A 17,773-nucleotide genomic window follows, 5' to 3' on the forward strand; every position below is an offset into this window, starting at 1 on the left:
TGATGATGTTGGCGGTGGTGGTGGTGATGACAATGATGATGGTGGTGGTGGTGGTGGTGATGATGATGATGGTGGTGGTGGTGGTGATGACGATGATGATGATGGTGGTGGTGGTGGTGGTGGTGGTGAAGATGATGATGATGATGATGGTGGTGGTGATGATGATAATGACGATAGTGGCGGTGGTGGTGGTGATGATGATGGACGATGATGATGATGGTGGTGGTGGTGGTGGTGATGGTTGAGGTGCTGGTGGTGCTGATGATGACGATGATGATGATAGTGGTGGTTGTGGTGATGACGATGATGTTGGTGGAGGTGGTGGTGGTGATGACGATGATAATGGCGGTGGTGGTGGTGATGATGACGATGATGATGCTGGCGGTGGTGGTGGTGGTGGTGGTGGTGATGATAACGATGAAGGCGGTGGCGGGGGGGGGTGATGATGGCGGTGGTGCTGCTGCTGGTGATGATGACGATGATGATGGTGGTGGAGGCGGTGGTGATGATGAACATAACAGTGATGAAGACTACAGGATGTATGTGTGGATGGATGGATGGGCGGGGGGGGCAAGTTTAGGCGGAGAGGGTGGAACACAGAGAGGGGAGGAGAAGGAGGGAGAGGGACTGGGTAGAGGAGGAGGAGAGGGAGGAGGAGGAGGAGGAGCAGGAAGTTTAGGAGATACCTGCCTCTTTTCAAAGAATCCCTTTGAGCGCCAGATGGGACTGTTTATCATCATAACGCCCCCGTTTCCAGCGTCGCAAGGTCTCTCTGACCTGAGATGCCGTGTGTTTGTTTGTTTGCTCTATTTCTTTCTTTCTTTCTTTCTTTCTTTCTTTCTTTGTTTAATCATTCATAAGCCTACTCATTCATTTACTTATTCATTTATTCTTGTATAGAATTAGTTACTTACTTAGTTAATTAGTTACTTAGTTAGTTAGTCATTCTTTGTTTATTTGTTCGTTTATCGATCTGTTAACTTTGTATGGATTTGCTCATTAATTTTATCTATCTATTCTTTATATTCTATGCTATCATTATTTCAAAAATTCTTTCCCTTACTTTACCTAACCTTTACCTTACCTTGCTTTCCCTTACCACGTCTTTATTTACATTATATTACCTTCACCCACCTGCTCTTACTTTACTTTCCTTACCTTTCCTTTCCATACCTTACTTTCATTTACGTTATGTCGCTTAACTTTACCACGCCTTACCTTACATCGCTTTAGTTCCCTTTCTTTACCTTACCTTACTTTACCTTATATTCCCCCAAGATTACTTCCCATGAATTACCTTGACATACTTTACCTTACCTTACCTTACTTTCCCTTACCTCCGTTACATTTTACCCTACCTCACCTTACCTTACCTTACCTTACCTTACCTTACGCAATTTTACGCTCCCTTACTTTACCCAACCTTCCCTTACCTTCCCTTACCTCAGCTTACTTTACCCAACCTTCCCTTCCCTTACCTTTATCCAACTTTACGATACCTTACCTTATCTTACCTTACTTTACCTTACTTTACCTTACTTTACCCAACTTTACCTTACCTTACCTTACATTACCCAATCTTACATTACCTTACTTTACCTTACCTTACCTTACTTTACCCAACTTTACCCTCCCTTACTTTCCACAACCTTATCTTACCATACGGTCACTTTACCTTCACGTTTACCTTAACTTACCTACTTACTTAACCCACCTTACCTTACCAGACAGTCACTTTACCTTCACGTTTACCTTAACTTACCTACTTACTTAACCCACCTTACCTTACCAGACGGTCACTTTACCTTCACCTTTACCTTAACTTACCTACTTACTTAACCCACCTTACCATATCCTTTTCTTTTCTTTCTAAATTGGTTCACTCACCTGTCTTTTCTTTTAATTTCTTTTTTATCCTGTTCCGGATGGGCGAAATCGCCGAGTGGTTAAAACTTCGGACTCTCAATCTGAAGGTTCCGGGTTCGAATCTCAGTAACGGCGCCTGGTGGGTAAAGGGTGGGGATTTTTACGATCTCCCAGGTCAACATACGTGCAGACCTGCTTGTGCCTGAACCCCCTTCCGTGTGTATACGGCAAGCAAAAGATCAAATACCGTAACGTTAAAGATCCTGTCATCCATGTCAGCGTCCAGTGGGTTATGGAAACAAGAACACACCCAGCATGCACACATCCCGGAAACCGAGTATAGCTGTCTACATGGCGGGGTAAAAAAAATAATAAAAAATAAAAAAACCGGTCATACACGTAAAAGCCTACTCGTGTACATACGAGTGAACGTGGGAGTTGCAGCCCACGAACGAACGAAGAAGAAGAAGAAGAATCGCGTTCCTTTCTTTCATCATCTCATCTCCACCCCCACACCCCCACACCCCCCTCTCTGTCTGCCAGCCAAGCACTATGGGGGAGGAACAGCAGAGGAGAGATGCCAGTGCCCCATGCCGTGTAGGCAGAGTGTCTTCAGTGCTGGAGTGTCCTACGCAGGTTTCCGTACCACTTCCATGTTCAACTCTAACCCTATGCTGTGAGTACGTTGCCCAGGAGCAATAGATAGATAGATTGATAGATAGACAGACAGACAGATAGATAGATTGCTAGGTAGATAGATTGAGAGACAGATTTTTTTTTGGTTTTTTTTGTAACAGATTTCTCTGTTGAAATTCGGGCTGCTCACCCCAGGGAGAACACGTCGCTAGACTGAGAGAGCCACTCTTCTTTCTTCTTTTTTTTTCTTTTTTATATATCTTTTTCCTGCGTGCAGTTTTTATTTGTTTTTTCCTATCGAAGTGGGTTTTTTTTCTACAAAATTTTGCCAGTGACAACCCTTTTGTTGCCGTGGGTTCTTTTACGAACGCTAACAGCATGCTGCACACGGGACCTTGGTTTATCGTCTCATCCGAATGACTGGCGTCCAGACCACCACTCAAGGTCTAGTGGAGGGGGGGAGAAAATACTGGCGACTGGCGGCGTGATTCGAACCAGTCCGCTCAGATTCTCTCGCTTCCTGGGCGAACGCGTTACCTCTAGGCCATCACTCTTCTTCTTCTTCTGCGTTCCCCGTGATCATGGTCTCAGACTTGCAGTCCTATGCTGGAGATGAAGGTGGTGGTCTTGATGAGATCTTCTTTGGTGCCCCAGAGCTTTTCTGCCAGTGTGGTTCCATAGGGCCACTGCTGCGTCCGTGCATCTTGATACAGGGGGCAGGACTGCAGGATGTGCTCCGGGGTTTGTGGGCCTGTCTTACTCGGGCTATCACTCATATACATAGATATAGATATTGTTTTTTTTTTATTATATAATTATAATATATATATATATATATATTGACTGATTCATTGATTGATTGGTTGGTTGGTTGATTGATTGAATAATGAATACCTAAATAAGTTAAATAAAAAAGTTATGAGCACTGAGCCGAGAATGGACGGGACCAACAACCCATCAATTTCGCTTGTAAAGATTGAGTAGGGTGTTATATTACATTAGCTAGGATTGCTGTCCGCTATTGCTGGAGCACAACGTTTTGCTTTGCTTTTGTTGTTTTGTTTTTGTTTGTTTGTTTTGTTTTGTTGTTGTTGTTATTGTGTGTGTGTGTGTGTGTGTGATTTTTTTTTTTTTCCGAAGGCATCGAGACTCGTTGTCCATGTTGTTGAGCAGCGCTGTCACACACCACGCACCATGAGATCTGGGATGGAGACCAAAAAAAAAAAAAAACACAAACAAACAAACTCACAAATAATGGAAGATAAACAAAGGGGTTGATCGCAGCAGGAAATTGCTCTAATGAAATGTGTGCCGTTCTCGGCTTAAGACTCAGCAAATAGACAACTTGTTGGCAACTCTTTTCTTCTTCTTTTTTTCTTTTTTTTTTTTTTTTTTTCGCGGCGGGGGATGATGTGGGGGGGGTGGAGGGTTTGGAAGGGGGGTGGGAGGAGAGGAGAATCGGATATCCAACTGATCATCCACATCAGATGTCAGTCGATCAGCAAGCACATAATCGGCAAAGCAGAGCAGAGCAGAACATAGAACAGAACACGCTGGACAGAAATAGCCTTTAGCTTTTTTTTTTTTTTTTTTTTTTTTTTTTTGCTTTTTTTTTTTCTTTCTATTTTTAAGCAAACATCATTGTGATAATGGATGGAACAAGTGGGGTTTTTTTTTTGGAGGGGTGGGGGGAATAGGGGGGTGGGGGGGTGCGTGGGTGGAGGGGAATAGAATATGTAAGTCATTATGGTTAAACAGTGTCTGTGATAATTACGGTTCCTGGTTTTGTGTGGGGGGGGTGGGGCGAGGAGGGAGGGGGGGTCGGGGGAGGGGATTGGTGTTGTTTTGCGGGGAGGTGGGGGGGGGGTTGTTTTGTTTGTGTGTTTTTTTTGTTCGTTTTAAGTTTTTGTTTTTGTCCGGATTATTTGCTCAATTTCTTCTTCTTCCTCTTCCTTTTTCTTTGTTCATCTGTATTCTATTCTTTTTTTTTCTCTCTCTTATTTTTTAATCGTAAATTTAGAAGCTGAAACGAACTGTAAACGGTAAATGACTATTCGCATCGGTGGGGTTTTTTTTTGGGGGGGGGTGGGGGGGTTATGTTCATCTTTTATTCCGTCACCAACGTAGGCAAGCGAAAGGAGAGCATTGTTATTGACTTGTTTGGTAAAAGGAGCCGGAGGGGAATAAAACTGGGGTAAAATTTTCTTGACTAGCATTCATCATCATCATCATCATCATCATCATCACCATCATCATCACCACCATCATCAGCATCATCACCAACATCATCACCACCATCATCAGCATCATCACCATCACCATCATCATCATCACACCATCACTACCATCATCGTCACCACCATCATCATCACCATCACCATCATAACCATCATCATCATCATCATCACTACCACCAGCATCATCATCATCATCATCATCATCATCACATCATCACCATCATCATCATCATCATTATCATCACCATCATCATCACCATCCTCCTCACCATCACCATCCTCCTTATCATCACCATCATCATCATCATCATCATCACCACCATCATCATCACCACCATCATCATCATCACCACCACCATCATCATCACCATCATCATCATCATCATCATCATCATCATCACCACCACCATCATCATCATCACCACCACCATCATCATCATCATCACCATCATCATCACCATCACTATCATCATCACCATCACCATCATCATCATCATCATCACCATCATCATCATCATCATCACCACCATCATCATCATCATCATCATCATCACCATCATCATCACCATCATCATCATCATCATCATCATCATCATCATCACCATCAACAAGCGTGAGAACATTTTGAATATCGCCAATAATACTAATAATACTGTAGTGGTGAGTTTATGATACTGTAGTTCGGCAGGTTGGCGATCTGTACCTTATGACCTTGCTCCGACGGGCGCAATAGTCGAGTGATTAAAGCGTTGGACTTTCAATCTGAGGGTCCCGGGTTCGAATCTCGGTAACGGCGCCCTGTGGGTAAAGAGTGGAGATTTTTCCCATCTCCCAGATCAACATATGTGCGGACCTGCTTGTGCCTGAAGCCCCTTCGTGTGTACACGCAAGCAGAAAATCAGAGCTCAAGGAGGCGTCACTGCGTTCGGACAAATCCATGTACGCTACACCACATCTGCCAAACAGATGCCTGACCAGCAGCGTAACCCAATGTGCTTTGTCAGGCCTTGAGAAAATAACTCTTTTTTTTCTTCTTTTTTTTCTTCTTTTTTTTTTCTTTTTTTTTTTCTTTTTTTTTTTTTTTTTTTTTTTTTTTTTTTTTTTTTGTTAATAAAATTTTAAAAATTAAAGATCAAATACGCACGTCTCCGTCAGGTGGGTTGTGGAAACAAGAAAACACCCGACATTCCATTCACACCCCCGAAAACGGACTGTGGCTGCCTACATGGCGGGGTAAAAACAAAAACAAAAAAAACGGCCATACATGTAAAAACCCACTCGAGTAAACGTGGGAGTTGCACCCCACGAACGAAGAAGAAGAAGACCTTGTTTATCAGTGACTGGTCTTTCCTTCTCCGTTAAGGATGGCGTGGTCGAGGCGTTGGTCCTGATGTCCTGTTTGGGGTGTAGTCCTGGTTGCCTTCCGTTGGGGTGGGTTGAAGTCCTGGTCGTGTCGTGGCTGATGTCGGGTGGGGGGAAGTCCTGGTTGCGTCGTGGCTGATGTCGGGTGGGGGGAAGTCGTGGTTGTGTCCTGGCTGATGTCGGGTGGGGGGAAGTCCTGGATGTGTCGTGGATGATGTCAGGGTGGGGGGAAGTCCTGGTTGTGTCCTGGCTGATGTCGGGTGGGGGGAAATCCTGGATGTGTCGTGGCTGATGTCGGGTGGGGGGAAGTCCTGGTTGTGTCCTGGCTGATGTCGAGTGGGGGGAAATCCTGGTTGTGTTGTAGCTGATGTCGGGTGAGGGGAAGTCCTCGATGTGTCCTGGTTGATGTCGGGTGGGGGAAAGTCCTGACTGGCTCTCCGAGGGGCGTGCTCACTTGTTCTTCGGGGTGGTGGTAGTCAGTATAATGATTATGATAACAGTAATACTGATAATAATGATGATTTGTATTTGTATTACTCTTTTTGTCACAACAGTTTTCTCTGTGTGAAATTCGGGCTGCTCTCCCCAAGGAGAGCGCGTCGCTACACTGAGAGTGCCACCCATTTTCTTCTTTTCGTGTTTTTTTTGTTGTTTTTTTCTGCCTGCATTTTTATTTGTTTTCCTGTCGAAATACAATTTTCCACAGAATTTTGTTGCCGTGGGTTATTTTACGTGCGCTAAAAGCATGCTGCACACGGGACCTCGGTTTATGGTCTCATCCGATTGACTAGCGTCCAGACCACCACTCAAGGTCTTGTGGAGGGGGAGAAAATACTGGCGACTGCGGGTGTGATTCGAACCAGTGCGCTCTGATTCTCTCGCTTCCTAGACGGACGCCTTACCTCTAGTCCAACACTCCACATAATATAATAAGAAGAAGAAGAACAGCAACAACAACAACAACAACAACAAATAAGAACAACAACGATAGTAATATTGATAAACAACCTCGTTTGTTTGATCTGCGCCACTCTCTCTTTTAACGTGCCGTTCAATCCAAGGGAGACAAATATTCTGCACGATGCTTTTACGCGGGAGCTTGCTTTCAATTTATCTCCCTTCAACGGGTTGGGGTTAAAATCTAATGATCGCTCTCTCCTCGTTTCAACTTTCGAAAACATCCGTATGCGCCGCGCACGCAAGAAGACAGGAGAGGTTTTCAATCATTCGTGGCAATGCTGACGGAGTATCGACGAAATACTGGGGTTTGGGGCGGATGCGTGTGTGTGTGTGGAATTTTGGATAGTGTGCTATATCAATATCCATTGTCATCATTATTGTTATCGTTATCATTAATAATAATAAGAAGAAGAAGAATGGCATTTATACAACGCTGAATCTTGTGCAGAGACAAATCAAAGCGCTTTCATTCACGCACCAGTCATTCACACGCATGCATAACTCTATAAAACTGGAGAAACTGAAGACAAATGAAGAGGCAGGAAAGGGAGGCTATTTGGGGGAAGAGGTGGGGGTTTTATGAAGGCCAGATTTGAAAGAGCTGAGTGTGGAGACTTGACTTAATTATTATCATTAACTCTCTGTCTCTCTTGCCCCCCATCATTGCAGTGCCAATATGCCGTACGGGGTGACGAGTCTTCACCTGTTCTTCCCAGACCCCATCGTCACCACCATTGAACAGGTGCCCGTGTATTCCTTGGAAGGTTTGCTAGGTGGGTGAATTGATTGACGTGTTGTTGTTTTTTCATGTCGTTTGTGTCTCTCTGTGTCTCTCTGTCTCTGTCTCTTTCTCTGTCTGTCTGTCTCTGTCTCTGTTTGTCTCTCTGTCTCTGTGTCTGTCTCTCTCACTCTCTCTGTCTCTCTCTCCCTCTGTCTGTCTCTGTCTCTCTCTGTCTCTTTCTCTGTCTCTGTGTCTCTGTCTCCGTCTCTGTCTCTCTTGTCTTTCTGTCTCTCTGTCTCTGTCTGTCTCTCTGTCTCTGTCTGTCTCTTGTCTCTATGTATCTGTATTTGTCTCTCTGTGTCTCTTTCTCTGTCTGTCTCTGTCTCTGTCTGTCTGTCTCTCTGTCTCTGTCTGTCTCTTGTCTCTCTGTATCTGTCTGTGTCTCTGTCTGTCTCTGTCTGTCTCTCTCTCTCTCTCTCCCTCTGTGTGTGTGTGTGTGTGTGTGTGTGTTCATCTTTGACTTCCTGTCTCTGTATCTTGACGTCACCGCAATGGCTGGAACAGGTGCCCGTGAATTCCTAGGGAGGGTTTGCTAAGAAAGAAAGTGAAATGATGCTTTCTTCCTCTGTGTGTGTGTGTCTGTGTGTGCGTGTGTGTGTGTATGTGTGTGTGTGTGTTCACCTTTGTCTTTCTGTCTGTCTGTAGCTGTAGCTGGGTTTTTTTTCTTTGCTCTTGTCGTCACTACCATAGCACAGGTGTCTGGGAATTCTTTTGGGTGCTTGCTGGATAGGTGATATTGATGCGTGATTTTTTGTCTGTTTTGTCTGTCTGTCTGTCTGTCACCATCGTATTTCTGTCTGTCTCGTCTTTGGCCTTACCTGTTTTTTTTTTTAAGTGTATCATAAAAGGAGGAAGGTGGTAGAATGATTATGACGCTTATCTACCTATAATATAGTATCCGTAAGGATCGGGGTTCGAATTCCTCTCGCCCTTTCTCCCAAGTTTGACTGGAAAATCAAACTGAGCGCGTAGTCAGTCATTCGGATGAGACGATAAATCGAGATCCTGTGTGCAGCACGAACTTGGCAACGCAAGCGTTTGTCATCTAGCAAAATTATGTTTAAGAAATCTACTCTGATAGGTACACAAGTGTGTGTGCATGCAATCAAGGCCTGACTAAGCGCGTTGGGTTGTGCTGCTGGTCAGGCATCTGCCTAGCGGTTCTTGTGTAGCGTATATGGACGTATGACACCTCCTTGAGAAACTGAAACCGGAGAACTGAAATTTCTTCTTCTTCTTCTTCTTCTTCTTCTTCTCCTTATTTACTTATTTATTTATTTATTTATTTATTTATTTATTATTACTACTACCCCTTTTGTATATATTATAATTATTAATTATTTATTTGTTTACTTATTTATGTACGCTTATCTATTATTTATTCACCTTTTTTTCTTTTCTTTTTTTCTTTTTTTTTCTCAAGGCCTGACTAAGCGCGTTGGGTTACGCTGCTGGTCAGGCATCTGCTTGGCAGATGTGGTGTAGCGTATATGGATTTGTCCGAACGCAGTGACGCCTCCTTGAGCTACTGAAACTGAAACTTCTCCTTCTGCTTCTTCTTCTTCTGCTTTCATTTTTCATCGGGGATGACAAACCTGAATTGTGTGCCTGCAGGATCCATCGGTGGCCAGGTGGGGCTCTTCATGGGCTTCAGCCTGGTGACTGTGGCCGAGATGTGCGAGCTCATCTTCCTCCTCTGCACCCGGGGTAGACGCCTCTTCAGCGACGACGCGCGACGCTCCTTCGCCCATTCCAACAACCACGTGCAGTGACCCTTAAGACTCCGGGACTCCTGTTGAGCTTCTTAGCGATCCGGCATACCCCCCCCCCCCCACCCCACCCCCTACCCTCCCCTCCACACACACACACACACACACACACACACACACACACACACACACACACACGGGACAACATGAGTGTGGTCACCCTTAGGACTTCGGACTTCTTAGGGTCTCCACGTACACGCGGACAGCATGTGTGTGGTCACCTATAGGACCTCGGACTTTGGGTTCCAGCACACACACACACACACACACACACACACACACACACACACACACACACAGCCTTTAGGACTTCGGACCTTTTAGGGCTCCACGCACACACGGACAACATGTGTGGGGTAACCCTTAGGAGTTCGGACACCTTAGCTTCTTAGTGTTCCAAACACACACGGATAACGCGTGTGCGGTCACCCTTAGAACTTCGGACATGAACTTCTTAGCTCTCCACACACAGACGATAACACGTGTGCAAAATGGCCCTGTGGACTCCTTAGCCTTTTAGTGCTCCACACACAACAACACATGTGCTGTCACCCTTAGGACTTCGTATTCCTTAGCTTCTTAGCGCCCCGGCACACGCGCACACACAACACGTGTGCGATGACCTTTAGGGCTTCGGCTTTCTTAGCTTTTTAGCGCTCCAGCAAACACACACACACACACACACACACACACACACACACACACACACACACACACACACACACACACACACACACACACACACACACACACACGAACAACACGTGTGTGGTCACGCCTAAGACTTCGGGCACCTCAGCTTCTTAGTGCTCTAGCACACACGAGAACACGTGAGCGGTAACCTTTAGGGCTTCTTAGTTTTCTTTTCTCTCCCTCTCTCCCTCTCTCTCTCTCTCTCTCTCTCTCTCTCTCTCTCTCTCTCTCTCTCTCTCTCTCTCTCTCTCTGATTAGTACTATGTCACCAGAGCTTTTCAGCTAATGACATTAAACATTTCAGTGTTCAGCGTTCTCTCTCTCTCTCTTTCCCTCCCCCCCCCCCCCCCCCCTCTCTCTCTCTCTCTCTCTCTCTCTCTGTCTGGCTTGTTAATATATGATATGAATAATTCAAGGTATATGTCAGTCCACTATTATATCTCATTTCTTCCCTAACTTAGATACCACCAGCAGACAAAAAAGGGTTTAATATCTCAACCCAACTGTCTACTTTTTTTTTTGGGGGGGGGGGGGAGAGTGTGGAAGGGGGGGGGGTCATTTTTCATGAATAATTGAAGGTACGTTTTGAGTCCTTTGGTCTTCATAACCACATACCTGCAGATAGAAAGTGATTAATTTCTCACTCCTCCACCTGTCCCCCCCCCCTTCCCAAACTAGATCATCAGAGATGAGCGACCTAATACCTTTGGTTCTTGGTTATTTCTTGCGGTGGTCCCTTCTGTCTCTAATGACTGAAATCCTTGTAGGACTTCGGAAAATCGTTCTTCACCACCAGTACTTCCCTGGTTCTCTTGGCTATCATTCAACTAATCTAACTCGAATGTCGACTGGTTCGATTCGGGTCTAAAGTCGATACGAAACTGAAGTGATTATGGCGAAAGGGAGGAAATCCTTCCAACCAGAGAGAGAGGAGGGGTAGGGGGGAAGGGAGAGAGAGATAGAGAGATGTATGAGGGGGTCAATGTAACATTACACTGAAATCACCAGAAGTTTTAAGATGGGCAACGAGGATGCCCTTCCCGTTTTGTTATAGATTTATTTCGGGCGCCAGAGATCGTAACCTAATGCCAAACGGGGCTTCTCAAGTTAGCTGCTGTAGTCGCTGGTAGTTAGAGCGTAGACCAAAGTCCCGAGCTCAAAAATAGTAACTGAGAGTTAATTGTCATTCACCAGCACCCCTTACACCCTGTTCACCCCAAAGACACTCCTTTCGATATCTGCTCCGCCCTTTTTATTCGGCAATGACAGGTGCAATAGCCGGGTGGTTAAAGCGTTGGACTTTCAATCAGGGGGTCCCGGGTTCGAATCTCGGTAACGGCGCCTGGTGGGTAAAGGGTGGAGATATTTCCGACGTCCCAGGTGCAGACCTGCTTGTGCCTGAACCCCATTTGTGTGTGTACACAAGCAGAGGATCAAATACGAATATTAAAGATCCTGTAATCCATGTCAGCGTTCAGTGGGTTATGGAAACAAGAACATACCCAGCATGCACGCCCCCGAAAACGGAGTATGGCTGCCTACATGGCGGGGTAAAAACGGTCATACACGTAAAAGTCCACTCGTGTACATGCGAGTGAACGTGGGAGTTGCCGCCCACGAACGAAGAAGAAGAAAAATTCGGCAATATACAGTTGGGCCAACAGCAAAGTGAGAGTTAAGATTATTGCCCATATAGCTGGGCAGCAGTTGTCTCCTCTGCTGTTCTGATAGTCAAAGTCGGACATGACTATCATACAGTGTAAAACATATATTGTCATTATTTTCACAACACTAGGATGCATCTGTGTGTTCAAAATCGTTACTCATGCCATTTGTAGAGTGAAGCAGTGGTAGGCTGACATAATTGTATACTTCTGATTTTGAACTCTTTCATTTAATGTGAATTGAGAAGTTTGAAACCATGTTGTGATAGTTGTACGCATTAGCTTTTTTTCTGGTAACTATACGTGACCAGTTTCATTTCCGTATAGTATTTGACATTCTCTGAAACCGGGGACAGTGGAAAGGAGTAGGGTGCAGAAAGGAAATCTTTGCCAAGCGGCCATGCTGAAAGCCCCCCAACGTCGCCCTGTGCGGTCAGTCTGCGGGTGTGCACACAGACACGAGGAGTGACTGCATAGTGGACTAATTTAAACGAGACCTACCTGTAAGGTGAGGTTTAACAGACATAATGAGTCATTCAGTGTAGAACTGGCTGATCAAAACTAAACTTACCTGTATGGTGAGGTTTCACAGACATAATGAGTCATTCAGTGTAGAACTGACTGATTAAAACTAGACTTACCTGTAAGGTGAGGTTTCACAGACATAATGAGTCATTCAGTGTAGAACTGAATAATCAAAATAGACTTACCTGTAAGGTGAGGTTTCACAGACAAAAGAGTCATTCAGTGTAGAACTGATTGAATAAATGAGACATACCTGTAAGGTGAGGTTTAACAGATTTATTGAGTCATTCAGTGTAGAACTGACTGATTAAATGAGACTTACCTGTAAGGTGAGGTTTCACAGACATAATGAGTCATTCAGTGTAGAACTGACTGATTAAATGAGACTTACCTGTAAGGTGAGGTTTCACAGACATAATGAGTCATTCAGTGTAGAACTGACTGATTAAAGTAGACTTACCTGTAAGGTGAGGTTTCACAGACATAATGAGTCATTCAGTGTAGAACTCACTCATTAAAGTAGACTTACCTGTAAGGTGAGGTTTAGCAGACATAACGAGTCATTCAATGTAGAACTGGTTGATTAAAACTAGACTTACCTGTAAGGTGAGGTTTAAAACACATGTTGAGTCATTCAGTGTGGAACTGACTGATTAAACTAGACGTACCTGTAAGGTGAGGTTTAACAGACATAATGAGTCATTCAGTGTAGAACTGACTGATTAAACTAGACGTACCTGTAAGGTGAGGTTTAACAGACATAACGAGTCATTCAGTGTAGAACTGATTTTAAAACAAGACTTACCTGTAAGGTAAGGTTTTACAGACATAATGAGTCATTCATGGTAGAACTGGTTGATTAAAACTAGACTTACCTGTAAGGTGAGCTTTAACAGACATAGTGAGTCATTCAGTGTAGAACAGACTGATCAAACTAGACTCACCTGTAAGGTGAGGTTTAACAGACATAATGAGTCATTCAGTGTAGAACAGACTGATCAAACTAGACTCACCTGTAAGGTGAGGTTTAACAGACATAATGAGTCATTCAGTGTAGAACTGACTGATTAATCTAGACGTACCTGTAAGGTGAGGTTTAACAGACACAACGAGTCATTCAGTGTAGAACTGATTGATTAAAACTAGACTTACCTGTAAGGTGAGGTTATACGCATCCCATAAAGGATTCTCCTCCTCCTTCTTCTGCTTCTTCTATTTCTTCTCTTCCTCCTCCTCCTATTCTTTCTTTCTTTTTTCTTTTTTTCTTCTTCATCATCATCATCTTTTTCTTCTTATTATTCTTATTTTTCGTCTTCTTCTCGTTCGTCAAATGGGACACCCTAGTCTCTGCGATGAAGGCTGGTGTTACGGATAAAGGATTTTAAACTGAAACCAGTCAAACAAACACCATGGAGACAAACTCGCAGAATGATCCGACTGAGCTGTGAAGTAAGCGACCGATCACCAGACGAGTTAAGACACCGTGCCTACTGGCTGGTGCAGAGCACCTGGCACGCACACTCAAACCGTGAATCGAAGGCAGTGCCCCCTCACTGGTGAAGTGGCAGAGCTGTTCAGTTCAGTCAGTCAAGAAAATCCATGGTGTCAAGAAGAAAACACAGATATAGCCACACACACACACACACACACACACAATCACTGAAGGAACAGTTGAACAACTGTTACTGATGTGGACACACGAGCGAGGTTTAACAAGAGACGTAATGATCACAACACAACAACCCGCACCAAGAGAGCCGCGACAGCGACTGGCCTGTGGCGAAACACGTCACCACACCGGCCTAACGAGCACGCTTCATCGCGCACTCAAACTGTCATTCTGACGAAGCGACCTCTCATGGCGTAGAACTATGCCTGTCCTCTGCTGTTTAGGGAAACTTGGAAACAGTAGGGAAGGGAGAAAGGGTGGGGACAGGGGAAGGGGGTTAAGAGGCGAGAGACAGGAGAGGCGAGTGGGTGCCGGGGGGTGAGGGGTGTGGCAGGGGGGGGGGGGTCGAGCTGTGAGTCGCAGTGGAAGCCATAAACTTATAAATTTGTTCAGAGTGTAAGGAGTTAAGGACCGAAACACTTGACTGGGGAGGTTGGGGGAGGGGGGGATGGCTCCTTCTCTGAAGACCTTATACTGTCCAGCTCTCCCGAGAGTTTCCTATCACCAATAAACTGTTGTAAAAGTCTGTGGGCTGGAGCGTATTCAACAACTGGAGGTTTCCAGAGTGGATGGGGGTGGCTGAACGGGAGAAGGCAAAACGGAGGGGGGGGGGAGGGGGAGGAGAACTGGAATGGGAGTGGTGGTCAGGACGCTAGTCATTCGGATAAGACGATGAACCGAGGTCCCGTGTGCAGCACGCGACGCGCTCTCCTTGGAAAGAGCAGCCCAAATTTCACACAGAAAAGTATGTTGTGACAAAAAGAGTAATACAATACAATACAATACAATGGGCAGGGTGGAAAGTGGGGATGGGGTGGGTATGGGCTGGAAGGGAAGAAGGGTATGAAACTTTGTAGACAGATGGAACGGGTTAAAGAGATGTTGCTTGCAAAATGAGAAGTATCGTTGGCTGTCCTCAAATTTGGGAGGGGGGGGGTGGTTGTTGGTTTTTGGGTTTTTTTTATTTTTTTTTAGAATTGGTGTTGGTTGTTGGTAACTGTGGCGGAAGGATTGGTCATCGATTTTTTTTTTTTTTTTTTTTTTTTTTTTTTTTTGATGGGCAGGTTTGTTGAATCGCTGATACACACCTTTATTCTTCACTTGATGTGTTTGTTCCTCCGTTTATTTTCTTTATTGATTCAATAACCTTGTTCATTTCATTCCATTTACTTTATTCGTTCATCCACGCTGTTTATTCATCCGTTTATTTATTTCTTGACCCGCGTGTGTTAGAAATAAAGTTGAATCTCTGTAATAACCCATCGGGAACGAAGTTGCGGAGTTTTAATGACTTAACTCCTGACAACTCTATGGTCAAATTGTTCAGGGTCGCGGTCTTGGAAATGCATTGGGGCTTCCCCAGCGCTCACCAGTGACCAAGGTTCGAGGCCCCGTTTCGGCATGGTGTTGTGTCCTTGGGAAAGACACTTTACTCACGATTTTCGTCCCTAAAGTCAAGTATTGTTCATAGCTACGGTCTTGGAAAAGCATTGGACTTCTGATCCAGCGCCCATGGGTGTTGTGTTCTTTGGAAAGACACTTTACTCACGATTTTCGCCCCTAAAGTCAAATTGTCCAGGGTCGCGGTCTTGGGAAAGCATCGGGGCTTCTGATCCAGTGTTCACCAGTGATCAGGGTTCGAGGCCCCTGTTTCGGCATTGAGTTATGTCCTTTGAAAAGACACTTTACTCCCGAGTTTCGCCCCTGAAGTCAATGTCTTGGAAAGACACTTTACTTCCGATTTTCGCCCCTGAAGTCAAATCGTCCAGGGCTGCGGTGTTGGAAAAGCATTGGAGCTTCCCCAGCGTTCACCAGTAATCAGAGGTTCAAGGCCTCCGTTTCGGCAATGGGTGTTGTTGTCCTTTGGGAAAAGGTACCTTACTCCCGAATTTCCTCTTCACCCAACATCCAGATGTGAGGGGTTTACCTGACTTCGGTCGGGGAAGGTTTGAGTGGCGGAAGGCGGAAGGAGAGGATTGGGCCCCGCCTTCCTATGCCGAGCCATGAAACCCGTGGGTGTGATGAGTTCACTACTGTCGCGATGGCCCGCTAAAGGCTATGGGACCCAGCTATTCTTAGCCACTGTCTTTTCAAGGGAATTTTGTACTCTGAATTGACTGGCGGTGAAAGGGTTAAACCGTAAAGGTGATGTATGTTTTTCAAGATCCTTTTTTAATTTTCAACAGACCGTGTGGTGGAGGATGAATCGCATGCGAGTCATGAAGGGCTTGTCTTTTCGTTTGTTCATGTATTTGTTCAGTCGTTGATTTATCTAGAGACATTTCTTTTGTTGTTGTTTTAGTTCTTCGTTTTTATCTAGCCACTCCTTTGTTTGTCTATCTATCTATCTAGCCATGTGTTTGGTATCTATCGTTAGTTTACCATTGTCCTTTTATCCAAGTTCATCTGTGCATTTAATGTTTCCCCCGACTAGACTTGTTTTATCAATTCGTTTATATCTATGTCTGTCTAGTCATGTGCTTAGTAATCTATCGTCGCCATTAGACATATCTCCCAATTCATCTATTTACTTAATGTTTTCCCCCGGTTAAAACTTGTTTATTCATTCATTTATATACATAGATGTAATTTTTTATGTATATATATATATATATATATATATATATATATATATATATATATATATATACGTTCCTTCTCTGTTCGTGCGTTCCATGAGTATGGCGTACTTTTTTGATTTGTCTGTCGGTCTGTCTGTCTGTCTGTCTGTCTGTCTGCATGTATGTCACTTTAACTGTCTGCTTGATACCGAACGGAACATCCAACTAAAAAAAAATCAATTAAAAAAAATGGGATGGAAAAAGGCAACCAAAAAATAAACAAAACAAAACACAGTGATATGCAGTAAAGGCAGGTTCGGTTCTATTTATTTTTTCTATTTATGATCATCATCATTTTTTTTCTGTAATTACTGTCAGTGGATTGAATCTGACATTATCTTAATTAATCAATTAACGCCGCAATCTAAACGTTTCAGTTTTCAGTTTCAAGGAGGTGTCATATATATACATGAGGAGTGATCAAATACTGTAGGCTGTACCACCTCTCCTGTTTGAATAAATGAATTAATAGATAGATTAATATACATATGTATGTATATAAAAATGAATAAATAAACAAATAAGTGAATGAATGAATGAATCAATCAATGAATAATGAAGGATAAAGAAATAAACAGACAAATAAATAAATATGATAAAATAAAAAAGAGCTAAAAAAAAAAATGCACGATCTTCGCCTAAGGCCAATACGCTTTGCAGGCCTTTGAAAGCCTAACCTAGGTTTGTGTAAACATGTAAATGACAAAATACAGTCTACTGTCTACATTAATTAACGGAGATACATGATACATGATTTTTTTTTTTTTTTTAATATGTATGTTTGTTCAAATTTAAGCCGTAACCGCTAACTAATGATTTCTCGCAGTTTGATAAGCCATTTCACTCGATGACATTAATATATAGTTTTACAGGCTTTTGGGGGGGTTTTTTGTTTGTTTGTTTGTATGTTTTTCAGTATCGCAGATATTACTTGGTCTCGTCTCCAGATAAGACAATATAGTTGACGAGTATTTGATTGTTTTGTTGTTG

The 17,773-nt window shown here is 43.9% G+C and overlaps 1 protein-coding gene across 1 annotated transcript in view; it reads left to right on the forward strand.

The window, feature by feature from the left end:
* LOC143276610 (bile acid-sensitive ion channel-like) overlaps window positions 1–9,632 on the forward strand; it is a 237,506-nt gene extending 227,874 nt beyond the window's left edge. Inside the window, exons 9-11 of the mRNA XM_076581220.1 lie at window positions 2,410–2,542; window positions 7,731–7,834; window positions 9,457–9,632. Of these exons, the coding sequence (XP_076437335.1) occupies window positions 2,410–2,542; window positions 7,731–7,834; window positions 9,457–9,614 (395 nt within the window). The 3' untranslated portion in view covers window positions 9,615–9,632. The remainder of the gene's footprint in view (window positions 1–2,409; window positions 2,543–7,730; window positions 7,835–9,456) is intronic.
* The last annotated feature ends 8,141 nt before the right edge of the window (window positions 9,633–17,773 follow it).

This window comes from Babylonia areolata, chromosome 32 (genome assembly GCF_041734735.1).
Source record: "Babylonia areolata isolate BAREFJ2019XMU chromosome 32, ASM4173473v1, whole genome shotgun sequence".
NCBI classification, from domain to species: Eukaryota; Metazoa; Mollusca; class Gastropoda; order Neogastropoda; family Buccinidae; genus Babylonia; species Babylonia areolata.